This window comes from Martes martes (genome assembly GCF_963455335.1).
Source record: "Martes martes genome assembly, chromosome: 18".
Classification (NCBI taxonomy): Eukaryota; Metazoa; Chordata; class Mammalia; order Carnivora; family Mustelidae; genus Martes; species Martes martes.
Genome location: NC_137906.1, coordinates 38,600,501 through 38,627,018, shown reverse-complemented (window position 1 = coordinate 38,627,018; position 26,518 = coordinate 38,600,501). Strand labels below are relative to the sequence as shown.

At 49.5% G+C, this 26,518-nt stretch overlaps 1 protein-coding gene and 1 long non-coding RNA gene across 2 annotated transcripts; both read left to right on the top strand.

Moving 5' to 3' along the window:
- On the top strand, positions 1–26,518 carry ZNF263 (zinc finger protein 263). The gene is made up of 17 exons (XM_080830857.1): positions 1–679; positions 1,558–1,738; positions 2,196–2,269; positions 2,554–2,680; positions 4,162–4,278; positions 4,718–5,883; positions 16,188–16,437; positions 16,545–16,558; positions 16,692–17,067; positions 18,498–18,985; positions 20,136–20,301; positions 20,951–21,042; positions 21,318–21,444; positions 22,523–22,614; positions 22,899–23,025; positions 24,692–24,802; positions 24,979–26,518. The coding sequence occupies exons 1-17, from the start codon at positions 296–298 to the stop codon at positions 25,656–25,658; spliced, it is 4,572 nt and encodes a 1,523-aa protein (XP_080686983.1). The 5' UTR covers positions 1–295; the 3' UTR covers positions 25,659–26,518.
- LOC308359331 lies at positions 9,477–10,647 on the top strand. Its single transcript, XR_013968425.1, has 3 exons — positions 9,477–9,866; positions 10,102–10,256; positions 10,342–10,647. It is a non-coding gene; the product is annotated as an uncharacterized lncRNA (long non-coding RNA).

Here is a 26,518-nt window from a genome sequence, read left to right as displayed (position 1 = left end):
GCGCGGGGACTTCCGGCGTGAAGCCGAGCGCCAGGTCTTGCGTGAGGCCGCCACGAGCGTAAAAGCGGGGCGTTCAGGTCCTGACCCGGGGGGCACAGGGGGTCCTGCCGGTGACGCGACCGGCGTTGGCGCCGAGGCGCCTGTGCTCGACTGAAGCCGAGGCGCCGGAGCCGGCTGCGCCCGCGCCCGCGCCGGGACTGGGTTCCTTGGCCGGGACTCGCAGCCGCGGGGTCCGGGGAGCTTTCCCGGGCGGGCGCAGCCGGTTTCGGGACCGAGGCGCTCCCGGGGCTTGACGATGGCATCGGGCCCTTCCCAAGACCGGGAAGGGCTCCTGATAGTGAAACTGGAGGAGGACTGCGCCTGGAGCCAGGAGCCGCCCCCGCCGGAGCCAGGGCCCAGCCCCGAGGCCTCCCACTTACGCTTCAGACGGTTCCGCTTCCAAGAGGCCGCTGGGCCCCGGGAAGCCCTCAGCCGGCTCCAGGAGCTTTGCCACGAGTGGCTGCGGCCCGAGATGCGTACCAAGGAGCAAATCCTGGAGCTGCTGGTACTGGAGCAGTTCCTGACCATCCTGCCCCAGGAGATCCAGAGCAGGGTGCAGGAGCTGCATCCGGAGAGTGGCGAGGAAGCGGTGACTCTTGTGGAGGACATGCAGAGAGAGCTTGGGAGGCTGCGACTACGGGTGAGAGAAAGAGCTGTCTTACCTGCGGTTGGTTTGGCCCCGAGGACTAGGACATTGCGGTGGCCCTGTTCTCCATACCTTTACTTGGTCCCCCGAGTAGGCTTTATATGGGCAAGAGGCCTTTTCACAGTTTAGTCAGGGAGACTCGTTTTCCAGGTTTTCCCCGGAAGGACAGAGTGAGCCAGGAAGAATGCCCTATTTCCACACGGAGGCAGGGGTTCTGGTTTACTGTGACCCCGGAGTTAATTCTTAATTTGCAGGGTTCAAATCCTCACTCTGTTCCTTAGTTTTGTGACTTTGGGCAAGTACTTAATCTCTTTGGGCTTCAGATTTGCCACTGGTAAAGTGAGAATGATCAAACACCTTTGTAGGGTTGCTTTGAGGGCTGCAAGGAGAGCATCCTGTAATTTTGATCACATGGCTAGCTAATAGTGCTTAATGTCTGGTGGCTGTTGTTTTGTTAGGTGCAGCAGTCTGGTCTCCTCTGCAGAGCTAGGTTGGGTTACTAGTAAATTTAGGAAAACAGATTGGCCGTGTGGTTCTGAGGGCACTTGCCCCCAGGGTCACCCAAGTTTAACTTATCCAGGAGTGAGGCGTGAAAGCAAATAGAAAGAGTGGGGGGAGGCAAGAGGAAGTCAGTTGAGTCAGGGAGCGGTGCAGGGAAGGTGTGCCCTGGGAGCGGACACCCTCCCCTCCTATTGCCTCCAATGCACGGGCGATCAGGAAAGCTTTTAGGGTAAACCATCCTTCTCTCTTGCTGGCTCCAAAAGGATTATTAACAGTGTTTCTCTGTTGAAGACTTGCCCTCAGAATTCTGTACTAAATTCCCTTCCTTTCGGGCCCTGTTGTGATGATGAGTGATGTGGGTTGGTTCCCAGGTCACAAACCATAGGCGGGGAACAGAAGTGCTTTTGGAGGAGACTTTGCCTCTGGAAACAGCACGAGAGTCACCGAGCTTCAAGTTGGAGCCAATGGAGACTGAGCGAAGCCCTGGCCCCAGGCTGCAGGAGCTGCTAGGCCCCAGCCCCAAAAGGGACCCCCAAGCTGTAAAGGAGAGGGGTGAGGAACAGTTGTCTGGGCAGGTGGGAGGGAGGAGGGGCTTCGGGGTTGCCCCTGACACCAGCAGGTGGAGTGCGGTGGCCCAGGTGAGGGAATTTCCCACCTCAGGGTTCCCAGATGTGGAGTGAAGGACCTAAAAGTGGTGGCTTGGGTTCTTCTGGGGATGGGAGGCGGGAGGGGGTCCTAAGTAAGCCCTTCAGTATGCACAGCACAGACGTTTAGAGCTTCAGATGATGGAGGGCTTGAGTGCTGCAGGCCAGCAGGGAACGTGACTGGTGTCCTTCCCCCGCACGTTGCCATTTTGGAGATCGCTTTATTATGCCTCTGCTGCCTCCTTTTGCTCCTTGTACAGTCCTGAGCAGAGACTGGGTGTCGGGGAGTGGATACCGTGTTGTAATAAGCCTTGGGTTCCCGAGAACTACAAATGCCATTCTCATCATGATTTCTGTCACTTCAGCATTGTCTGCTCCCTGGCTTTCTCTCTTTCCTGCTGAAGGAAACATGGAAGACAAGGAGCTGACTGGGCCCCAGGTGATGTGGAAGTCCCCGTCGTCTCCCCTCCCCAGCACCTCTCCCCGCAGTGGCTCTTGTGGGGATGGGGTCTTTCTGCCTCTCAGAGAGGATCCTTTCTCTCTCACCACGCACAGCCTCCCCGCCGCCTTTGTTTATTTCCTCCACACCTCACTTGTGGGCCTGGCACCCTTCTTCCCCATGAAATGTGTCCTTGACACCCTGGGTTTTGCCCTATAACTCATGACTCTGCTTGAATTGTTCTTGGTGCCTCAGGGGCTAAAGGAGATCTTGTGCTGTTTCAGTTGCCTGAGAGCTTAGAGGACGTGGCTATGTACATCTCCCAGGAGGAGTGGGGGCATCAGGATCCTAGTAAGAGGGCCCTCTCCAGGGACACGGTGCAGGAGAGTTATGAGAATGTGGACTCACTGGGTAAGGACTTCTTTTCCAGGGATGAAGACTGAGCCCCTTCCTGACCCTTAGCCACTCACCTCCAGGACAGAAGTTCTGAGTTTCGCCAGAAGACCTCCCTTTTCCTAAAGCCCCCTGGCTGAGGGTCAGTCAGGCTTCCGGCAGGTGGCACAGTTGGCAGACTTACGGCCCCCAGCTGCCGGAGCTGAAGGCGGGGTGCGTGAGCTTTCCTGCACTTCCCAGGGCGGAACAAATCAAATCCACTGACAGCCTCCCGCACCGCCCACCTCACACACCGTCTCGGTGCTTGATGCCTTGTAATTTTGAGATGCTTATTCTCCTGACCTCACTTGCTTTTTCTATGCTTCATTAGTATTTCTAGGCCCTTCCCCAACTTTCGGGGGGCACTGGCATCAATATTCCAGCTTAGCAGTTCTCCCAGCCCTTAAAAGCTCAGGAACGGGGGATGCCTTTTGGAAATTTGAAACGATACATATGTGTAAAACGGGAAAATACATTAGGATGCATCTATATGTTGAACTATTATGTGGAGATTAAAAATGAGGCTTGTAAAATATGACAGAAAACTGATAGTTGGACGTGGGTGAAGAGTGTACAGGTATTGTAAAATTCCTTCAACTTGGGATGTATGAAAATTCTCATAATAGGAAGTTGTGGGGAGTCTTAATGTAAAACAGTCCTGTATATGTTACGATTGATTATAGCTATAGTGACACATGATAGAAAAGAGTCACACTCACTTTGTTTTCATACATCAGGTGTTTGTAAAGAGGCACAGCTGTCGGTGCACTTGCTCTACTTCTGCCTCGGAGTGACCGCTGGGTTTGGTTCCCTTCATTGGGACCTTCTCCGGGTTCTCCGTCGTTGGGCCTGGCTTGGTGCCCGAACTTGAACATAGCCTTCAGTGAGTGCTGCACAGGAGAAGCTCAGGTCACAAGCTCTTAGAACAAAACTGTTTAAAGTTCATGTTTGCTGGGATTAGAGTGAGTTTTTAATTTTAGCGTAGCACAGGAATGGGGCGTTTGGGTTTTAACCTCAGGGTCCTCTCGGAGGCCTAGAGTTCTTTCTGGTTGTCCATCGTGTCATCTTTTCTCCTGGAGTTGTCTAGTGGAACTCCGTTCTAGTTCATATTTATCTGTGAGAGTCAGGGCTCTTTTATAATAAACGACTTCCTCAAGAACTGATCACTCTAGTCACGTTTATTGGGTTGTTTAAATTATAAAAGTGTATCTTGTCATTGCAAAAGGCCCCAAGTACTACAAAAGTGTAAAAAGAAGAAAACCATAGTCTCCCTCCTCCGATGTCTTTCTCTGGAGGTAATCGTGGAGAACAGTGAGTGCACGTTCCAGCCATTTGCTGTCGGATTTGTTGCACACTCTGTGGATATGTCCACTAAGTGCAGGGAACAAGATTGTCTTTGTTACTTCTACCTGGTAGAGAAAAACGGTGACATAGAAATCTGTTTCTTTCATTGTAAACAGAGTCTCAGGTTCCTAGTCAGGAGGCCCTGAGCACCCAAGTGGAACAAGGAGGAAAGCCATGGGATCCCAGTGTTCAGACTTGCAAGGAGGGCCCGAGTCCCAGCAGCCCAGCCCCAGGTAAGGAATGAAGATGAGTAGCCTGGCCAGCTGGCCTCCCGCTGTTGGAAGGGAGGCCTTTGAGGATTTGGGTGTAGGGCCAGCCCGTCACTGCTGCCGGGGAGATCCCAGGGCGCAGAATGCACGGAGGCATTCAGCCCTGGGGCCCGCCTAGTCCCAGCTCTCTCCATCCCACCCATTTCCACAAGGCAGAAGCTGGAGCCTCAGTTGTAGAAGGAATTGGGGGCCTGTACCAGGGAATTCAGGACTGGTCTGAGTGAGCGCTGGTTCCTGAGTGATGGCCCCACCCCTTTTCCTCTTGGAGTGCACTGCCTACACGGGAAACTGAGGTAGAACCAACCCTTCCGGCCTTTGACCTCCAGGGAGTAGCAGATAGGTGGGGCTTCCTTTTCTCTGGTGTGGAAATAACGTAGGGGTTTGGTTTCTCTTGCTCTGCCAGGAGAAGAGAAGTTTGAGAACCAGGAAGGAAGCGCGCAGGCCGTTTTTCCCGAGAGCGTCCACCCCCAGGCACTGCTGCCTGGCCAGGCCCGAGGGGAGGTCCCCTGGAGTCCTGAGCAGGGAAGGCCCCGGGACGGGGCAAAAGGGCGCTGGGAGCCTCCCCCCGAGGAAGGGATGGAGCCGTCCTTGGTGGGGGCCGCAAGTTGCCGAGAACTGGGGCGACCGAAGGAGTTGCAGCTGAAGAAGCTCCACTTATGTCCCTTGTGTGGCAAAAATTTCTCTAACAACTCGAACCTGATTAGGCACCAGAGAATCCATGCGGCGGAGAGACTGTGTATGGGTGTGGGGTGTGGCGAGCTCTTTGCTGGGAACCCACACTTCCTGTCACTACACAGAGCACACTTGGGAGAGGAGGCCCACAAGTGCCTGGAATGTGGAAAAAGCTTCAGTCAGAATACCCACCTGACTCGCCATCAGCGCACCCACACGGGGGAGAAACCCTATCAGTGTAACGTGTGTGGAAAAAGCTTCTCTTGCAACTCCAACCTTCACAGGCACCAGAGGACACACACAGGCGAAAAGCCCTACAAGTGCCCCGAGTGTGGGGAGATCTTTGCTCACAGTTCCAACCTGCTTAGACACCAAAGGATTCACACGGGAGAGAGACCTTACAAGTGTGCCGAGTGTGGGAAAAGTTTCTCTCGCAGCTCACACCTTGTCATACACGAAAGAACTCACGAGAAGGAGAGGCTTTACCCCTTCTCTGAGTGTGGCGAAGCAGTGAATGACAGCACCGTCTTTCTTACAAATCCTGGAACTCACAAGGCAGAGAAAAAACTCTTTGAGTGTTTGACTTGTGGGAAAAGCTTCCGGCAGGGCATGCACCTCACCAGGCATCAGAGAACGCACACGGGGGAGAAACCGTATAAGTGTAACCTTTGTGGGGAAAACTTCTCTCACAGATCAAACCTAATCAGGCACCAGAGAATTCACACCGGAGAAAAACCCTATACCTGCCACGAGTGTGGGGACAGTTTTTCTCACAGCTCCAATCGGATTCGTCATCTGAGAACCCACACGGGAGAGAGACCCTACAAGTGTTCCGAATGTGGAGAGAGCTTTTCTCGGAGTTCCCGCCTTATGAGTCACCAGAGAACTCACACGGGATAGAAACAATGGGATTTCTCTTTGGGCCACTCAGAGGGTCCTGTTAGGAGCTGGTGTTCTTTGCCCAGGCCCCCAAATCTGTTTTTAAAGTAATTACCGTAAAGAGGAACGAGGTGGGCGTCATTGTGAGGGAGGTGCGGAGGAGGCAGCAAAGTATTAGCCTAGAACTAAAACGGAACTCTGTCCAGACTGTTGAGGGTGGTGAGTCTTTGAGGTGACCTGCTCAGGGCAGAGTTCTCTATGAAGTCTCCTGTCCCGGGGTGTGTCTACTCCCTTGGTATCTTTAGCCGTGATTCGGGTGCCTTATTGTATCCATTGTCTGTCCCGACAACTTCGGGAATCTGTGACTCTCCGTTACCGCTTCCCCACTTGGAATGTTCGGCAGGGGCACCTGGGCTCCTGAGGCCCGGGACCAAAGAAGGGCAAAGGATTCTGGGAAACCAGCTTATCGGCCACAGAAGACTGGCTGGTGACTTGCAGCTCCCCCGGCAGCCCTGGCTGGGGAGCCAGGGGCAGTCCAGGGCAGCCACCACGGTGCCTCTCGGAGAGGAGGGCTCATGCGCAGGCCAAGCTTATAAACGTCACCTCAGACCAGAAGGAACTAGAGGCCTGAGGAACACAGGAAGAGGGAGTTTGCGGTTCAGCCGAGGCATTGGCACAGGAAACTGGATTCTGACTTAGTCACCCTTGCGGAGATTAAGACTCACCCCGCTTCTGCACAAGAAAGAAACAGAGCTCTGGGGTCTTCGGAGGGTTCTGTGAAAGCAGGGTTCCCTGAGAGGCTTTGCAAATGTGCATCCTGGGGAGATTAGGGATCGTGCTTTCCCTGTTGAAATCTGTTTGGGTGGTAATAAATGTCTTCAGGAAACATGAGCATGTGCGGCTCCTCACTGAGGACCTTTGTCCTGGCATCCAGTGTTGCTTTGTCCCCTGTCCGCTGCGGCCGGAGGACCTGTCTTCTGTGTGGTTGGTCACGGGTTTGGATGAGGTGGGCTGAGGAGGGCTGAGGGAGGGTGTGCTCCTGGCCGGCTCCAGGCTGGGCCTGCTTCCAGACTGGGAACAAAGGGTCGGGCCCAGTGGCTGCTTAAGGTCATGTTGTCATAAGGGTCTCCTAGTAGGCTTCTTCGCTTTCAGTGGTGGACGGCAGTAAAAACGTCTTTGATTCTTTGTTTAGAATGTTTACTTTCTAGTGACAAAGCTGAAGGAAAATCTGGCTCTTCAAAGACAGGACATAACTGAATTACTGCCTGTTAATGGAGGGAAGACACAGGTGAGGGCAACATTCTTAGGGGAAAGCTTTGTATTTTAGAATGGGGAATTGGGAATAGGAATTCCAGGAATGTTTATGAGAAAAAGGTAGAATACCAGGAAGTATTCTAGGAGTAGGAAATTCTGATGCCAGGAAAACCTCTCAGGATTTGGCCCTGTCACTGTTCTCTGGGAGGAAAAGTGGAGCGTTACCTGGCAACTGTTCTTGGGCTGTTGTAATGACGTGAATATTCCATGCAAAGCATTTAGCTCAGGGCCTGGCACACAGAGGGTACTCATCTATTGGGATCTTCTGTGGGCAGATGATAGTGGCAAGACTGCCTTCTAAGCACCTGCCACTGATGCCACACTGGCAGAGATCTCCGTTACAGACAGGAATGGGGATCTCTTTCCTTATGTGCCAGTCAGAGAGCAGGTTGGAGGTCCTTATTCGCACTCCCATGAGGTCACTGCAAGGGATGGCCAAGTGCGTGCTTCTTCACATTTGTACTTTAATCCCGCACACACACTTTTTATGTTTACAGTTTTACCCACTAGTCCTCAAAAAAGAAACCAGAAGTCTCCAGCTAGCTCTCAGGTCAATTGGAGACTGACATCCGGGCAGGAGAGACCCTTGGCTCTTCAGCCCAGATGGGTACAAAGGAGACCTGGGAGATGTGGACCGACTTGGAGCAATAGCCACAGTCCTCAGAGCAAAGGTGGCACAGAAGGCAGCAGCAGGACTCCTGGGTGGAGAACTAGTACCACATGTAAGCACTGTGGAAAAAACCTGTCCGGGGCGCCTGGGTGGCTCAGTGGGTTAAAGCCTCTGCCTTCGGCTCAGGTCATGATCCCAGGGTCGTGGGATCGAGCCCCACATCGGGCTCTCTGCTCCCCAGGGAGCCTGCTTCCTCCTCTCTCTCTCTGCCTGCCTCTCTGCCTACTTGTGATCTCTGTCTGTCAAATAAATAAATAAAATCTTTAAAAAAAAGAAAAGAAAAAACCTGGCCGAGGCTGATTAAGAGCAGCAGGCCAGACATCACTGAGGACAAACTTGTAACGCCAGAGACTGGAAAAAGTATTAAACAATTTTCTTTTCTCCAGAAAAAAAATCAGAAATCCCTAAGAATTTTTATTGCAGGAAGGGAAGGATTTATGGGTCTCAATGTCATAATCTGAAATTTATTAAGATCCTGTACCTCCTAGCCCTAGCTTGTTTGAATGAGACTGTCAACTGATAGCATTTTGGAAAGTGCAAAATCACCACCACTGCTTTAAGACCTGTAATTTTTGTAAATGTTTCACAAACGTTTGAAACAACGAAGTCTTTAGGAAGTTCTAGCAAATTTATTAACACTAGGGGGCTAAATTCTTTGGGTGTCAGCAGCTCAAAAATAGTTAAGATTAAAGCGAAAGTGCATTTATTAGAAAAAATAGGGGTGCATTTATCATTTTAGCCTTCAATCTAGCTTGCAAACACTTCTGATTAAAATCTGACTTCTACTGTTGAAAGGGAGACGAAATTCTTTCTGATCAAGTCATTTTTACTAAGAGGAGCTATGGGATGCCTCAGGTAGCCAGTGAGGAGCCAGTGGGAATGGTCCAGGTAAATTCAACAATGAGAAAATGGTTGATTAAAAATCGCTCAGAACACCAACACGTTTGGACAAATCTTCCAGTTAATACCCTCAACTTATCACTGAAATGTCCCAGAAGCAGTAGTCAGAAATCAAAACTGGTCACTCGCCAGGTTCCTGCTCTGAGGAGGTGGTCAGATTTCCGCAGGCAAGAAAGGGTAGGGAAAGAAGACACCTTCTTTCTCAAATCCTGGTGTATGTTTTTGGACATAATCCGGAGTCGTGTTTGCCTCTGTACCCCAACTCTTTCCTGCTCTTCTGGGGGGAGGGAGCGGGGGTTCAGCCACCGGAACGAGAGTGAGGTACCTGGGTTTCTCGGAGGAGCTCTAGTCCTGAAAATAGGATTTCCAGAACCAAAGACAGCAGCCCGCCTGCGCTCCTGCCCCACCGAGGACCGCTCCCGCGCGGGCCCCGGGAGGGAACGAAAGCGGACGCGGCAGGCGCTCCGCAGCCGAGTCCCGATCAACCTTCCCGCACCCCAAGCCCAAGTCCTCCTGCCACCTCTGCTTCCCGACCCAGTGGACAGCTCGCCGTGCCTCCCCAACCGGGCCTCTAGCTCGCGGGCGGGAACTTCACGATTGCGCGCGGCCGCGCCTCCCTTCGGGCCCAGCCCCTCTCCCCGGCCGCTCTGGCCAGCCGGCGGGCACTCTATGGCTGCGCCCGTCCCACGGGCCCGCTCTCCGCCCGCAGCTTCTGCGCGTCCTGGCCGCTCTGGCCCGCTTCGCGGGAGCTCTATGGCTGCGCCGGGCCGCTTCTTCCCCGCACGCCCCGGCCGCTCTGGCACATTGGCTGGCGTTCCCCACAGCTCTCGGCTCCCGGGGCTGGGCCGGCGCACGTGGCCGAAGGCTTGCTTGTCCCTCTCCGGCGGACGCCGGCGGCGCTACCACACCCCCGAAACGTTCCCGGGTCTCGGGTGTGCGCCTAGCCTGGGCCTACAGCGGGCCCGGTCTCGTCGTCCAGCAGGGGGCGAGCGCAGGCCTGGGTGGTGTGGCCGCCGGGAAACGGGCGGTGCAGGCGCGGGGAAGGGCGGGCTTGCGGGCGGACCCGAGGCCAGGAGCCTGCGTAAACGCAATGGGAAGCCCACGAAGAGGCCACAGGGTGAGAAGCGATGGGGAGAGGCCACGAAAGGAGACTGATGCAGGTGTCCAGGTGGGGGGTGATGGCAGCCTGGACCGCGGCACGAAGAGCGGGGAGGGAGAAACGGAGACAAAACGTGAGCCGTTTAGAACGGAGAACTGACGGCTTCATGTGGGCCCCGGCGGAAGTCTGAAATCCTAGGACGACCTAGGATGGAAATCTGGCCGGACCTGTCTTCCCTGCTCTTCTTTGCCAGGTGCCCTTACAGCAACCATCCGGGGACCTTGCGGCTTCCCAGGGAGGTACACGGTCACGTCGAAGAAGGAGCCTGAGCTCTTTGCCCGGACTGCCCTGCCGCTGCCTGCACTCAACTTGAAAGCTCGGCTCAGAAGTCACACCTGACCCTCTTAGGTACACACCCAAAGCCCTCTCCACACTCACCAGCACTTACACATTGAATGGTGGTTTGTTCCTATTCGTTTTCTTTTTAATTCAGGACCAAATGCCCAACACCAGGCTCGGTACCTAGCACGGAAACGCAACGTGAAGCTTCCTGAATAAGTGAATACTTTTCAAAAGGCTGGGACTGCCTGTCATTTACTGTGGAAATATATTACCCATGGTGGGGTGAGGGTTGGGGGCGTTTTGATGCAATGACTAAGATTAAAAGGAACTAGAGAGCTCCGTCAACTTCTTCCACAGTCCATTCTACTCTAGGCTTAAAACAAATCCTAATTTTTATTAATGCCAAGGTCTAAAGCACGTTAAGACAATAAGATATAAAAAGTTGTATTTACCAAGTAATCTGCCTGTGTTTCTGGTTTTTTTAAAAAGATTTTATTTATTTATTTGACAGAGATCACAAGTAGGCAGAGAGGCAGGCAAGGGGGACGGGAAGCAGGCTCCCCGCTGAGCGGAGAGCACAATGCGGGGCTCGATCCCAGGACCCTGGGATCATGACCTGAGCTGAGGGCACAGGCTGTAACCCACTGAGGCACCCAGGCGCCCCTGCCTGTTTTTTAAATACATAAAACATACCAAAGTGTTAAACTATCATTGGCCGATAGATGTTGGGTGCCTCTCATCTTTTTAATATATAACTTCTATAATCAGCATGTTACTTGCACAGTAAGTGGGGGGGGGGGGGAGTAGGTGGTACAGAGTTAAGAAACCAGAGAATGTCACACCATTAAACTGAAAAATCTATTCTTATCTTTTTATTTTTTAATATAGTTTTAAGAATTTTTTTTCAAAAATAACTAGTCAGCATATAGCTTCTTATATGCTCTGAATGAGATAGAATGTAATGCTTTTCCCACATCCATTCCACCTTAGATAATCTGGGACAATAACTCTTCGTTATTTAGATCCTTGTCTAAAATAGAAACAGAAATGGATTAATGAATGTTTTTATACTTTAAAGAGACAATTTATTTTTAAATTGCATGTTTTAGAAACAATATATAAATGGGCAGTGCTCTGCAAAATGAGGTCAGCCGATAAAAACAATGACAATTCACAACAGGTATGCATCATATATAACTACAGAAATCTGTAAAGACAAGATCTAATTACTAGAAGTTGAAGGCATACTGAAGGAATCCTTCATAACACGAGGCCTAGGTTTCAAAAAACTACCAGTTCGAGAATGGATTCTACTCTGGAACTGTTTTTTTATTATTTCTTGTTGCATCTCTTTCAGCGTGAAATGGAACCTTTGAAACTCAGGTGTGGCGTCAACAAAGTCAAGTAGGTAGTCCAGACTCTCTCTGACATCAGATAACTGAAATTCAGCAATCTGCTCTTCTGCTCCTCCTCGTTTCTGAACAACTTCCTTTGTAATTCCACTTTTTGTTTTTTGGAGGCTACCCTTCTCTTCATCATCCCCATTGAACCACACCCTGTCATGCGCCAGCGTGGTTTCCAACTCCCCACACTTCTCAAGGATTTCTCTATAATCTCCATCTTCTAAGCCTCGAAGATTATATTCAGGTTCCTTTTTGTAAAGAAGATTTTCCCATGCATTTGCTATGGTTATTTGTTTCACTTCATCCCAACTCTTTGCCCAGTTAAAAATTGCACTTTTTATGTTGTAGATTTTAATCTTGGAAGCTCCTTTTTCTCCTTTATCTTGCTCATCATCACTTTCTTCAAAAATGACAAGACTCTCTTCAAGTTGCTTCCACCTATAAAGTCGTTTGCAGCTCAAGATCACACCTTGATTCATTGGCTGAATCAGGGTTGAAGTATTACGGGGAAAGAACATGCATTTTATTTGACCGTCCTCACTGGTGAGTGACTCGGCAGAAGGGTGAACTGGAGAACTGTCCAGAAGTAACAAGGCCCTGACGTCCTCTTCATGGAATCCTAAAACATTAAGCTGAAAATGCCTGACCTCAGGAACAAAGTTTTGAAAGAACCATTCTGAAAACAATTCTCTGGTGAACCAAACATCTTTACTAGGCTTATATATCACAGGTAATGTACCTGTGTCCTCTTTCACACTTCTGGGCAGCTTTGATTTTCCGATAATGACTGACTTTAGTTTATGAGTTCCATCTGCATTTGCACATAAAAGCGCAGACAACCGTTCTTTGTTTATTTTCCTCCCAGGCAGGCAGATCTCTTTCCTGCTTGCCTGAATGTTTTCTGGCATTGACTTCCAAAAGAGGTCGGTCTCATCCCCACTGTACAGCTGAGCTAGACTCAGTTTCTCCTCTTTGATAAGCACGTACAGCTTTTGTCGAAAGGGCTCAACATTTTCTGAAGCTGAACTTAGGACTTGTTCCCCACATATTTTTCGATTCCCAATGGCGTGCCTGTTTCGAAATCTAAAAAGCCAACCAGTGCTAGCTTTAAAGTCTGTTCGCCCGAAACACTGTGCGAACCTCTCCGCAGCGGCCTGAAGCTCCACGCCTCTCACGGGGGCGCCAGCTGAGCGTTTCTGCTGGTACCACATGTACACCGCGTCATCCACATCTCCGTATTTGGCTCCCGTTGTCCTCTTTCTCTTCTCAGCCCCTACTAATGGCATGTCCTGCTTCAGTACAAAGTCCAAAATCAATTTCTTATTCTTCTTAATGTCATAAAATGTTGATTTACTGATTCCAAATTCATCCATTACACTTTTCAGAGACCGTCCAGCTTCAATCCTACTGAGAACCTTCATTTTCTCCTCCAAATTCAATGTTGTGTATTTCCCCCTTTTATTCATACTGAATTGGGTTTCAGTCAACCAACAAGAGAAAAAGAGGGAAAAGCCTTACTGAATTGGGAAAAATTAAAAGCAAAACAAAAAACTAGCTTAAAGCCCCCAAAAGCACAGGCATTTGTACAGAAGGGTATTGGGCTAAAAGCGATAAAGACTCATGACACAAGTGCTAGTCTACAGATGAAGGGCTGATGAACTCAGAAAGCCGCCACCGTCAAAGCCCTACCTAGCCTTTGCTCCGACAAGATAAGGATGATCGGTTCTCAGAACCCCATCTTCCTCCTCCTCTCTTGACAGCTCCAGCAGCTCTAGTCAGGAGTGACAGGAATAGACCTGCTCTCCCTAACTCCACGCAGACAGCAGGAGCAGAGGGGAGATGTGTCCATAGGAAGAAACCCAGGTGAGCTAAGTCTACATAAAAAGTAGTGCTTGAGAAGGGAGTGTGAAAGCCTCAAAGGCATAGACAGAGTAATCTTGTGTAGCAGAGAGGCCACGTCGCTTCTCCCCCTCCAAAACGACCTGATTTCACCTCACTGCCAGAAAAAAAAATGGTGCTCGCGGTGCTCTGTAAGCAGTATTCACGGGGCAGCAGGCCATCCACCTGGATAAGTAGTCCAAGCTATCCTGACGTTGGGATGTCTGGGGAGCTGGCATTCCTGAACAGTTGTTCAGTATGTTTACTGAGAAAGTAAGTCAATAGATTCTGTTGTCCATGTGAAGAAATCTCGCATTACAGTCGATGTAGCATTCTCAAAGACCCAGCTTTAACTTCTTGTGTTTACCTAGGTAATCCCTAAGAATGTAAAAACCTGTTAGTGGCACTTTCCCACTCTCGGAGCTTCTTCCATGAGTATATCTGGTATATTCTCAAGTGTTATTTTTCACTGAAGCTTTTCCAAATTTTGGAATTACCAAGTTTCAGAGTCCTGGCAGCTCTCAGATCAGTTCAAAAGTTTAAAAAAATATTTTATCACTGCTAACATTCTTCAAAAGATTTGACCTTTCATTTTTTTGTTCTCAATTTACATTAGGATGTTAAGTAACAGATTCAATATATTTGAAACTTTATTCCACTTCTCTTCACTGTACATGTTGCTTAATTGGAAATAATACTTTTCCCCTGCTTGAAGAAATTCAAAGGATTTCTCACCAGTGTTTCTGATATTCCTCAGATATTCCCTGCAGATCCTCCTGGGGATGCCCAATGCCATTCCATGTCCTTAACAAATGTCCTACTCTAGATTAATTTCATTGTTTTCATTCCAGACACACAAACTCATGAGAAGTAACAAAAACTGCAACTTTTATCCATTTCAGGTGCTATGAAGAAAGAAAAGTATGTCAGAAAAATAAGGAAAATGATTGGCATTTCACTTATTTTTTTCCTCTCCTATACTATAGAGCCTGATTGGCTATCATTCATTCCTCAACTACCAAGAATTGTCACAAGCTTTTCCTCTAGAAACCGAAAAGAGTTCAAGCTGCTAGTTTTCCTCTGTAGTTATTGCTAGAAATGCCAACGGGTCTGTAGAACACTAAGAGGATCATGAAAGAGTATGGTCGGGAATAGGGTATGGAGCAAATATAGACTAAGATTCAAGCAACTTTCTAAAAGGCAGCATAACTAAGGGAATTAATCAGTGATAAGTAATATACATGGAAAAAGAAAAAAAACTGGTCAGGAGCAGCATTATTAACTCCAACCGGTCACACGGCAAAACCATTCAGCCCAACACGGCAGTTGTGTGTATCTCAGAATAAAGTGCAGGTCTTTGTTGTCATCGTTCCCCAGCTGTACGTTCATCATTTTTCAGGCAGTGCCCAGGCAGGGGAACGTGATTTCAAAAGGAAAGTCTGGTGGGATGTTGGTGGGCTCCACAGCAAGGGAAAGGAACCCTGGCACAGACTTCAGACTGTGAAAATCATTACTGGGCCTCTTTCACTGTTCACAAGTTTGTGCTGCCTTCTGGCTCTCACGGGGTGTCTTTTCCCACTTTTCCTCCCTCAACCACCTCCACACCCAGGCTATGAATCAGACCCGCCAGTACCCTGCAAGGGCACCACGGGCAGAGCTTCATTTATTCGCTTTAGTAAGTTCCCAGCATATGCTCAGCCTTGGGCCCGATGGTGAGGATCTCAGTGCTAAGAGCACTACTGTGCCCGGGAAAGAATTGCTTCTGAAGAAACTAAGTCTCAACCTGATGCAGATGCCTAGGAAATGAGCCTGCTCTGAAACCTGTGCAAGTGACCTAGGCAGATGCTTCTTCTCATCTCCCGTGTTTAACCCTTTGCTCTCACCGAGAAGGGATCAGCACAACAGGACTCCACCTAAAAGCAAAAGTCATATAGTGGCCCGGTACTGGTCTCCCATTTTCATTCCCACCTTCACCTTACTTCTAGGTGAACTGCCCTGGGAAAAAGTCTCCAGCGATGCTCCAGGATTCACTTTTATTAAAAATGCAGTCTCTTCACCACCATGCGAGGCACCCGGTGAGAGGGCTACAAGAACTTCTTTTCTCACTGTTAAGTCTCCCTCCAAATATAACCCGATCACACTTAGTGAACACGTACGATGGATCTTCTCACACCCCAATCTTTCCCAGCTTTGCCTCTGCGTGGATGTGGCCCCACTCCGTGGAGCGGACAGATCAGGTTCAAGGTCTTTTACCATTTCCCCAACCATAAGTCAACCGTCCCCTCCTCGGACTCCCGACTCGCTCAGCCTGGGCCTCCCCTCTTCCTAGCCTCCGTACTCCTGACGGTCACGAAAGTGCCCCAGTCCTTTGGCCAGATTCCTTGCAGCAAAGCCTCTGCCCTGTGCCCTCCAGCCCTGGCTGCACGTAGCGGACCTTATAAGTAAGCTGTTGCCTGGCGAAGGCTGACGCTGGGAGAGTCCTGGTGATTAGGGGACACCGACAACCCGAAATGCCCGGATCCTGAGAAGTAGGGTTCACGAACTCTGGCAGAGACTGCAGGGACGTAAGATGGAAGGGGCTTCCCATCATCCAGGGAGCATGCCATCGTGCACGGAGCGGGAGCCAAGACGGCAGGGGACCTAAATCCCGTACTAGGGGCCGCCGCCCGTCGCTCCTGGGACCGGGGCCGAGCCGCGGCTCCCTGTCCCTGCCAAGGACACGACAGACAGAACCCGTCACACCGGCTGGAACCTACCTCAGCAGGAAAACGTGATCGTTGTGAGGGACCCGCGGCCCAGAGGAGGGAACAAGCCCTCGGGGGCCGCCGATCCTGACCGGGACGAAAGCCCCGGGAAGGCCGAGGGCCCCGCGTGCGGAGGGGCGGCCACCCTCGCCGGGCTGGGCTCCGAGTACCGGCGCCGCCCGAAGGCCACGCAGGCACACGCCGGACGCGCAGTGCCTCCCGGTGCGGGACGCGAGGCGGCGACAGCCGCTCGCCGAGCCGCGCGGAGGCCCCTCTAGGCCGCGCCGGGAACCGGACACTCGGTAGCATTAACTCTTCCCGACCGCCAGGGCGGCACCGGAAGGTAAGCGGGTTTCCTCCGCGGGGGAGGGGCTCGCGGCGCGGCGGCTCGAAGCCCCTCCCCGGAAGGGCGTCAGTCCGCTTCCGGCCGGGGCGCGGTGTCGGATGGGACCCGGGCGGGGACGCGGGCCTGACAGCCGGTACTGAGGCGGGTCGTGCGCGTGGCGGATCCCGCCTGGGCCAGCGCGGGGCGAGGGCGGCGGCCTGCAGGTGAGCGGGTGGCAGGGGGAGCGGCGTGGGCCCTGGAGCTCCCGAGGAGCCCCGGCCGCTGCGCGGTGGCGGAAGCGAGGCAGCCATTGTCCGTGGGCGGCGGTGGTTGGGGGCTGAGCGGCCGCAGGCTGACGGCCGGACCGTTTCGGCGAGCCCCGCCGTCGGGCTCCGGAGACCATCCTGTTGTCCGCCTTTGCGGAGACGGCGTCGGGGCCGCGGCGGCCAGCTTCCCGAATCGCTGGCCGGAGTTTCCGCGGGCCGGGGACCCGGGCGGTGCAGCCTCGAAGATGTCAGCCTCTGCCGGTGCCGAAGCGCGACAAGCGTCCGGGTGCCCCCTGAGCCGGCCGGGCGGCCGGCCGCCGGCCATTTGAGAATACCGTGGCGTCCTGGCCGACGTTGGGAGCCGTTCGTGCGGCCTCAGGCCAGGGAAGGCGAGGTCCCGGGACTCGGCTCAGTCTCGCCTCGAGGTCTAAATGAGCGTCGAAGAAAGGGAAAGGTGGGCCGAAGGGTCACCGTCAGCAGCACCAACTCCCCTGCTCTCGTCCTTTGCGGCTTGGCCTTTGGATAAGCGTTTTGTAAGCCAAGGTCAGCTGTGATTTTTGTGGGTGAAGGAAAGAGGTTTAAAAACGCAGGACTGGATCTTGTGCACGGTGCCCTTGATGCTGGTTGCAGGGAAGTGTCAAACAAGAGTGTGGAGCATCTAGTTACTGAATCCGGGTTTGCTGTCTTAGAATAGGACTGCTTTTTCCCTCATTACTTTCCTCCTCCTCTGGTGTCACTTCTGTGTCCCAGCTGTCCTGCCAGTATCTGTAGAGTGGAAAGGAGAATCTGGAATGTTCCATGCACTGAGGGCTTCATCTTCACAAGAGGTGGAAGGGTCAGAGAAGTTGGACCCCTTCCGTCTAGAGACGGAAGACTGGGATGACACATTCACATTTAAGAGGAACTCAGAATATTCCCCCGATCTTCCCTTGGCGTGGGGTAGCTGGGGTGGGAAGCACAACAGTGAAGTCTTTGGAGAATCCGCATGTCTCTTGCAGCCAGAGGGTGTAAATGTTCTCACTGCTGACCTTTCTTGAATCATTACTTTTGCAAAGGCCAAGTCCTCGGTGGGTATTTGTCTATCAATGAGCTGTGCATTATTTCAAGTGGATAATAGAAGAAGGAAGGGTCTGGCAGTGGATTCTTTAAAAGGAAAGGAGGTGCACTTCGGTGGCTCAGTGGGTTATGTGGCAGCATTTGGCTCAGGTTGTGATCTGGGGGTTCTGAGATGGAGCCCTGTGTCAGGCTCCCTTTTTGTCAGAGTGTATGCTGCTTCCTCTGTCCTTCCCCCTGCTTGCTTTTTCTCTCTCTTACTCAAATAAGAAAAATCTTAAAAAAAAAAAAAAAAGGAAAAGAAAAAGGAAGGGCACCTGGGTGGCTCAGTGGGTTAAACCCTCTGCCTTCGGCTGGGGTCATGGTCTCGGGGTCCTGGAATGGAGCCCCGCATCGGGCTCTCTGGTCAGCAGGGAGCCTGCTTCCTCCTCTCTCTCTGCCTGCCTTTCTGACTACTTGTAATCTCTATCTATCAAATAAATAAATAAAATCTTAAAAAAAAAAAAAGGAAAGGAAGGCAGATTTTTCTTCATTTTTCCCCCATTAGGAGTAGTGGATAGTAAAGTTCATATGACTTTCTTACTGATGTGCCCTTTTTTCTGCTCTCAGTGTTTTAGGAAGAAGATCATTTTACTGATTTTGTTCCAGAGCTGACTTGGCGAAGGTTGCGCTGGTGGGGTGTCCAAGAAAAGAAGAAAACTGTTGCTGCAGCAAAATAATGATGGTAGATCTGAAGGTGGCTGACTGTTTGAACCCTCAGATCAGGGTTCTGTCGGAAAGCAAGGGGCCTGTGATAGAGAGTTCCAGTCACAGTAAGAAATGTACCGCACAAACAGACAATCCCAGTCCTGAGAGCTATCGCCAGCACTTCCGGAATTTCTGCTATCATGAAGCAGCAGGACCCCGTGAAATTGTTGGACAACTTCAGGAATTGTGCCGTCAGTGGCTGAGGCCAGAGCTCCACTCAAAAGACCAGATCTTGGAACTGCTTGTGCTGGAACAGTTTGTGACCATTCTACCTAGGGACACCCAGAGCCGGATAAGGAAGGACCATCTACAGAGCATTGAGGAGGCTGTGGCCCTGGTAGAGCACTTGCAGAGCGAATCTGCTCACGCGAGGAATGGGGTGAGAAGAAAGATTCCGGATATGTGCAGAGAAATAGAATGAAGGCAGACATGGGTGGGGACAGTTAATTAAGAAATAAGGTGAACTCGGTCATGGTTCTTTTGAAGGACATTTAAGGCAGGACCAGAAACCACAGACTTAGCAATAGTCCACAGGTCTCGCAGACCCTTGGCAGAGAAAGATTCCTTTTGTGCTCCTTAGAGCCAGACTGAATGGAGGGTAGTAGCCTACTTTGGGTTGTACAAGGACAGGGGTTTTGAGCTCCAAATGAATTAAAGGCAATAAGGAGTTGGAGAGGGAGGGGAGGAGTTGAAAAAGGTTGAACACTTAAAATGCAGGTTGAGCAGAGACAGTAAAGAGAAGGAAAACCCTAATAATGGGAGAAGAATGCAAAGGGAGAGAAAAATAGGCAGAAGAAAGGGAAACAGCTTTGAAAATCTTGGCAGAGTAGCGGAGAGAAGAAAGATGTTGAGGGATAGTGTCATCTGACTCGTAGGTGAGCGCCTCCACAGTGCTCTCAATGGTTGGTCCTTGGCTCTGCTGGTTAGGGGGGAGTTTGTCCTTAGCCAGGTAGCAGAGCCAACTGGCTTCAGGCCTGCTGGGAAGAAACAGTGCAGGCATATGTGTAATGCCAAAATTTTTTGAGGTAGGTTGGAGCCAGACTTTCTTCCCCTTTCTTCCATTTCATCCGTGTTCCTCGAAAACATTCCCTGACCATGGTGGATAATATGGTTGAGGAGACAGCTTCATTTATTCAATTCTTTAATGTTTTGAGAAATTGAGAAGACAAACACTAAGGAGGGATCTAAGTCAAGGGAGAAATCCTGTCCAAGTAGCATGAGAACAGGTGGCCTGTGTAGTCTTACTAGTGATCTTAGTTGATCTGTATGCAGAGGGGTCAGGCCTGCTGTGTCAGAGGACTAGGAGTAGCCACGTTTTTTTATTTCCCCCTTTTATCCTAATATTTCAACGTTTTGTGGGTAGCTCTCCGTGGAAAAGTGGTGGCCTGGTATTTCTTTAAGTCTTTTTGTCATTTTCTTCTGTGTGACACACTTGCCACCATCTGGACTGTTCACTTTTTCCTCCTTTTACACTCAGCCCCAAAACCAAAAGTAATTTTTGTGGTAACACAGATTGGGATTATTTCTAGGTTGCAGTCCAAGAGCTGGGAAAGGAGGCAGTGCTCTTGGGAGAAACAGCAGAATCTCAGCCAGTGGGCATGGCCCAGGATGAAGAATTCTGGAAAACATACCAGGGTCTGCAAGAACAGCTGAGCAGGAATACTCATGCAGGAACTGAGCCTGTATGTGAGAGGGGTAAGGCACATCATGATAATTCCCTTCTGTTGGGAGCTCTTAGAGAAATTTGTTCGGCTAGAACATTGTGAGCATTTTCTGGGTGCCTGGCCATGTGGATGGGCTGACACAGCCATGTTAGCAATTATGATGTCCCCTAGGTGGCAGTAGAGCACCAGCTGTGGGTGAAGGTGGGGCGTTGGCCTAGGGTACAGAAATGTTCTGCTTACAAAACCCTGGTAATACCCCCATGAGCTCTGGTCCTTAGAAAGCACTAGCAGAATGTGAACACAGTTCTGTACCAGGAGAAAAATAATAAATGATTTAAAAAAAAAACAAAACAACTACATCTCCTCTTGTACACTGGATAACCTGAGTACTTCATCTTTGAATACGTTCAATTTTTGGCTTAGAACAATTTACATCATGAGAAGAAAATAAGTTTGTCTTTCATTTATTCACTCATGAAAACTGGGGAGCCTGTTCTTCTGAGCAGTAGGTACTTTGCTCTTGTGTATGATGATAAGACCCACTTCAGGGAACCATACACACTTGTAAGGGTGTCCCAAATCTACCAAAAGAACTGGGATCATCTGTATTTTAGAAATGAGCTAAGGATGTTTACAGACAGAAGTGAGAGCGATTTCCTCTGGCTCTTTTCCACTTACAGCCGTGCCTGCTCACCAGATCCTAGCATTTCCTGTGTGGACAAACACTAAAGACTGGACAGTGGCACCCGAGCTCATCTTGCCTGAATCCCAGGTGAGCTGTGCAGTCCAGCTGTTGAGGGCTGCCTTTCCCTGCTGCCCAGGACCCACCCTGCCCAACTCACAGGCATATTAGCCCCAGTGTTCTCCCTGGGGAACTGAATACCTTCTAGGCTATTGATGATCCCTTGCTTCTTTCCTTTTTTGCCTTCTCACTTAAAAAAAAAAAATGTGCTATTAATTCCTTGAGTGCCCAGGTCGACCATGGGCCAGGCGGTAGGGCTGCTTCTGTAGTGCAAGTACTGAGCTGAAGCCCATTGTCTTCTTTAGAGCTTGTTGACATTTGAAGAAGTGGCCATGTATTTTTCCCAGGAGGAATGGGAGTTACTGGATCCCACTCAGAAGGCCCTCTACAGTGATGTAATGCGGGAAAACTATGAGACTGTCATCTCTCTAGGTAAAGACCCTCCCTCTCCCATTGGGTAGAAGTTGAGTAATCTGTCACGTTCTCCGCTTGCTGGGAATGTGCTCCTCTGAGAGGCTGTGTTCCCATAACGGGTTGTTTCTCAACTAGATGGTGTGTGGAAAGGGAAAGGCGTATCCAGGTCCCTTGGTTAGCTTTGTCCAGGTGCACGTGCTCATTCTTTATGCTAAAATTCTTGATCCCTCCCTTCCCCCCTCTCCAGATCTCTCCTTTTTACTTTTCCCATCTCCAAAACGAGCAGAACCACTCACTCAGTATTTCAGGTCAGATAATTTGCAGTCATTCTTTACTCTGATCGTGCTCTCCTACCCCACACCTAATCTTCCTCTTGGCTCTACATTCATAGTATAGCCTGAGTCCAACCATGTCTCATTCTCTTGAACTGTTAGTATGTTGGTCTAATCCAGAAGAGTATGTCATCAGGCTCACCTCAGTGCTTTCTAACTAGCACCTTCCGCCACCACTCTAAGCTGGCCACAATCTGCTTTCCATGCAGCAGCCAAGGTTTTTTAAAACCCCTATTTGACCATGATATCATCCTTTTAAAAATCTTACGGTGACTTCTCACTTGTTCAGAATAAAATCCAAATTCCTCATCGAGGTACACAGAAGCGTCCAAGATCTGGCCCCTGTTCATCTGCTGCTTGTGCCCTTGTTCAGCGCTCCTTATCCACAGGATGTTGCTGTTTCTTGAAATCAAGTTAATTTCTGTTTTACCATTCCCATCCTTGGCACACTGGACAGAATTCTGCAATTTTAAATACTTCTAATTTTTGCCAACTTTGAGGAATACACGAGGGAAAAAACACATTTCCTTTAATGGCTTTCACTCATGAAACCAAAGACCGTCAACTGTGGAACCTGGTGTAGAGGCTGGTAGATGCTCGATTCCTCTTTAAGATGAGAAGGCCACTTCTTGGTAACATGTAACAGATTTAAAAGTGTTCCATTTCTCCTGAAAGAATCAGGATTATCTGTACTTTAGAAATAAGCTAAGGATGTTTGTAATCAGTAGCAAGAGAAATTTCCTCTGGCTCTTTTCCACCCACAGCTGTGCCTGTTCACCAGATCCTAGCCTTTCCTGAGCAGATAATCACCAAAGACTGGACAGTGGCACCTGAGCTCGTGTTGCCTGAGTCCCAGGTGAGCTGTGCGATCCAGCCGTTAAGGGCTGTCTTTTCCTGCTGCCCAGGACACACACTGCCCAGCTCACAGGCATATTAGCCCCAGTGTTCTCCCTGGGAAACCGGGCACCTCCTAGGCTGTTGATGATCCCTTGGTTTTTTCCTTTGTTGCTTTCTTACTTTAAAAAAAAAAAAAAAAAAGAATGTGCTATTAATTCCTGAGTGCCCAGGTTGACCATGGGCCAGGCGGTAGGGCTGCTTCTGTAGTGCAAGTACTGAGCTGAAGCCCATTGTCTTCTTTAGAGCTTGTTGACATTTGAAGAAGTGGCCATGTATTTTTCCCAGGAGGAATGGGAGTTACTGGATCCCACTCAGAAGGCCCTCTACAGTGATGTAATGCGGGAAAACTATGAGACTGTCATCTCTCTAGGTAAAGACCCTCCCTCTCCCATTGGGTAGAAGTTGAGTAATCTGTCACGTTCTCCGCTTGCTGGGAATGTGCTCCTCTGAGAGGCTGTGTTCCCATAACGGGTTGTTTCTCAACTAGATGGTGTGTGGAAAGGGAAAGGCGTATCCAGGTCCCTTGGTTAGCTTTGTCCAGGTGCACACTCCATGTGCTGTGTGGATGTCTTGATTTACTTTTTCTCCTTCCCCAAATCTGTTTTCATGTATCTCTCTTGTGAGTCAAGAGCGTTCACCCAGCAGCTACGAGGAAGGAACACGCGGTCATCCTTTCCTGTGATCCCACCCTCACGCCGCGTGTTAAGGCATCACTGTCCTTCAGGCTCCATCACAGTGTGGCCCGAGCGCAGCCGCGCCTCATCTCCCGGGGCTGGTAGCGTCCCGGCTTAAGCCGGCGGCATGTGGAACCAGCCTGACCTGGGCACTTTCTGACTGGTGCCCCTGCCTCTTGCCGTCCCACACTCTTTTCCACACAGCAGCCGGAATCTTTGAAAAACCTGGTCAAATCATGACATTTCCCGTTGTATACCTTATGGTGAATTCTCGCCACGTTCTGAATAAAACCCACACCTTACTGAAGTGCTTCAGGTCCTCCAGGATCTGACCCCACTCCCCGCCCTGCCCTCACCTGCTGCCACTTGTGCCCTTGCTCAGTCCTCTTGAGCCTCACTGGTCTGTTTCTTGAAATTGCCGTGGTCGTTTCTACTTTCCCCTTTCCTCTGCCTGGCGCACTTTTCTGCCACATGGCAAAACTCACTTCTGCATTCCTGCTGCAATACCAGTTTTTCAGAGAGGCCTTCCCTACTACCTCATCTAAAGAAGCTTCAGGGAAGCAGAATCTTAAAATGCTGAGTTGTCCTGCTTTCGTTTTCTATAAAATATTTACTGTGTGCTGACAACTTTATTTATTGCTGTTGGGTTGTCTCCTCCCACCAGAAGGTGAACTCCCATGAGATCAGGGTGCTTTGGCTTAATCACCACTATACCATTAGCCCAAAGAGAGTTTCTGGCACATTATAACTAGTCAGTACATTGCTAATGGAATGACGGATGAATACTTTCTCAACTTAGCGATGTATATTTAGAAAAGTTTCCTTAAGTGATTCTGGTCTGTCTCTTCCACCTGGACAAGAACCAGTGACTTAAGCAGTGTAAGAAAACCTTTCTAGTCCAGTGTGTGGTGCTGAAGAGCTAAGTAAAAAGTTACAATTATCAGGATAGAAATCACTGGTGCATTAGATACGCGGCTCACTGACCTTCACCTTGCTCTGCTAGACTTGGGTTAATCCTAAGGAACTCATAGGAGTAACCTGCATTCCCTGCAGATTCTGGGGTTTGGTTCAACCTTGTTCAAATATAGGGTAATCTTGGTGACAGAAGAGGGCACTGTAGAGGGACTCCCACGCCCTTTATCCTCTCCATGCGTCCAGCTTAGGTTTATTTCTCAGTCTCCACGTTGTGTTTCCATCCACAAGTGCATTATAGGATAAAACCTGAAACCCGACAGGGGAGTCTACCCATTTGACCATTTGGGTAGCATACTGTAAACTCTCCTTTGCTCTTCCTGAAATAGTATGGAGTTGTGGACAGTTGTTGAGTTGCCAGTCCTTGACGTCCATTTTTCCAATTCACAGCATTATTTGTGCTCCCCAAACCTAAAGTGATCTCCTACCTAGAGCATGGGGAAGAGCCATGGGTTCAAGGGCGCTTGGAGTTCAAGAACAGTCCTGGAGAGCTGCCTTCAGGTAAGTATACCATGGGAAGAGAACAAATGTGCCTTGATAGCAACCTTTGCAGGGACTTAACATTTAAAATTCTGCTTATCTGTATTTTGTACGTCAGAAATCTTTGGATATTTCTCTCCATTCCTATATTTTTGCTTTGCCATACAGTTGGCTGATTGTTATGTTTATTCTCACAGAGGTAAAGGTCAAATCTGACACTGAAAACCATCAGCCTGTGTGTCTTTCTGACTTAGAAATACAAGCGCCAGGAGACACAGTATCAAAAAAGACCCGGGTGAAAGTTCCCCAGAAAACAACAGGCAAAGAAAATCATGGTGATACACAGAAGATGGGGAAATGGCAAAGAGATTTTCCCGTGAAGAAAAGAAAGAAACTTTCAACATGGAAACAAGAGCTGCTAAAACTTATGGATCTCCACAAGAAAGCTCGTGCTGGAGAGAAGCCATTTAAATGCCAGGAATGTGGGAAAAGCTTCAAAGTTAGCTCTGACCTCATTAAGCACCAAAGAATTCACACTGAAGAGAAACCATATAAGTGTCAGCAGTGTGATAAGAGGTTTAGATGGAGTTCAGATCTTAATAAGCACTTAACAACACACCAAGGAATAAAACCGTACAAGTGTTCCTGGTGTGGGAAAAGCTTCAGTCAAAATACAAATTTACATACACACCAAAGAACGCACACTGGAGAGAAGCCCTTTACATGTCACGAGTGTGGGAAAAAATTCAGTCAGAACTCCCACCTTATCAAACATCGGAGAACGCACACAGGCGAGCAGCCATATACTTGTAGCGTATGCAGGAGAAACTTTAGCAGGAGGTCAAGCCTTCTTAGACACCAGAAACTCCACCGCTGAATGGACATTTATCCAGTGTCCTCATTCTGAAGAAGTTCACCAAGTGGAGGTTAACCTGAGATTTATGAAAAAAATATGAAATTACGAAGCATGAATAATTCTTCATCAGTGGAAAATTTGGTGATATGAACATATTTCACAGGAATCAAGGTTGACTGCAGGGATCTCTGTAAGTAGTTTTATACTACTTACATTTTTACACGTAGCCTTTGGGGAATTCCTTAGCAAGAAAGGTGTTGCAAGAACATTCTCAGTAAGGGAAACATTTTTGTAGTTGTACCCGGTGAAATAGCAAATTCAGCTTTAAATAGCAGATGCGTACATTAATCAGTCTTCTGTGATCAGAGAGGGTAGATACGGTTGGTTTTACGTTGAATTCCCAGCCACTTTTAAACACACTGATAGAAACGTTTGTAGCGTGGTCTTCCAAAAGAAAAAGCAATAACTGCATATTAATTGGATATCATTGCCTTTAAGGTTGTGAGCTTCCCAATTTCAAGAGTCCTATGACACAAAAATGAGTTCTGTTGTCAAATTTTCCAAGAACCAAGTTGGATTTTCTTCCCCTCCCTTGTCATTGGACACTGTTCCCAATGTTGGACATACTTAAGTTTATTCTTGAACATTTTAGGAACTTTAGCTCTTGAATCCTTTTAGCACCATTTTTACTGTGATGAAATACTGTTTACGTCAGCACTAGGGAATTTACCAGATAAATAATGCACTATCTTATACCTCATAGGTGGTGTTTGAAAAAGATAAACATCTCTAATGAGATCATACAGAAACGGGTTGGAATGTTTAGCCATGAAGTACATGTAAAGAACTTTCTGCAATAAAAGAGACTAGTCCTTTTCTTC

Excerpts from the sequence above, each read along its gene's own strand:
- ZNF263 (XM_080830857.1), top strand. The coding sequence starts at position 296 with ATGGCATCGGGCCCTTCCCAAGACCGGGAAGGGCTCCTGATAGTGAAA. Across the intron at positions 2,681-4,161 it reads TGAGAATGTGGACTCACTGG|AGTCTCAGGTTCCTAGTCAG; the intron begins GTAAGGACTTCT and ends CATTGTAAACAG. Across the intron at positions 18,986-20,135 it reads CTGCTCACGCGAGGAATGGG|GTTGCAGTCCAAGAGCTGGG; the intron begins GTGAGAAGAAAG and ends GATTATTTCTAG.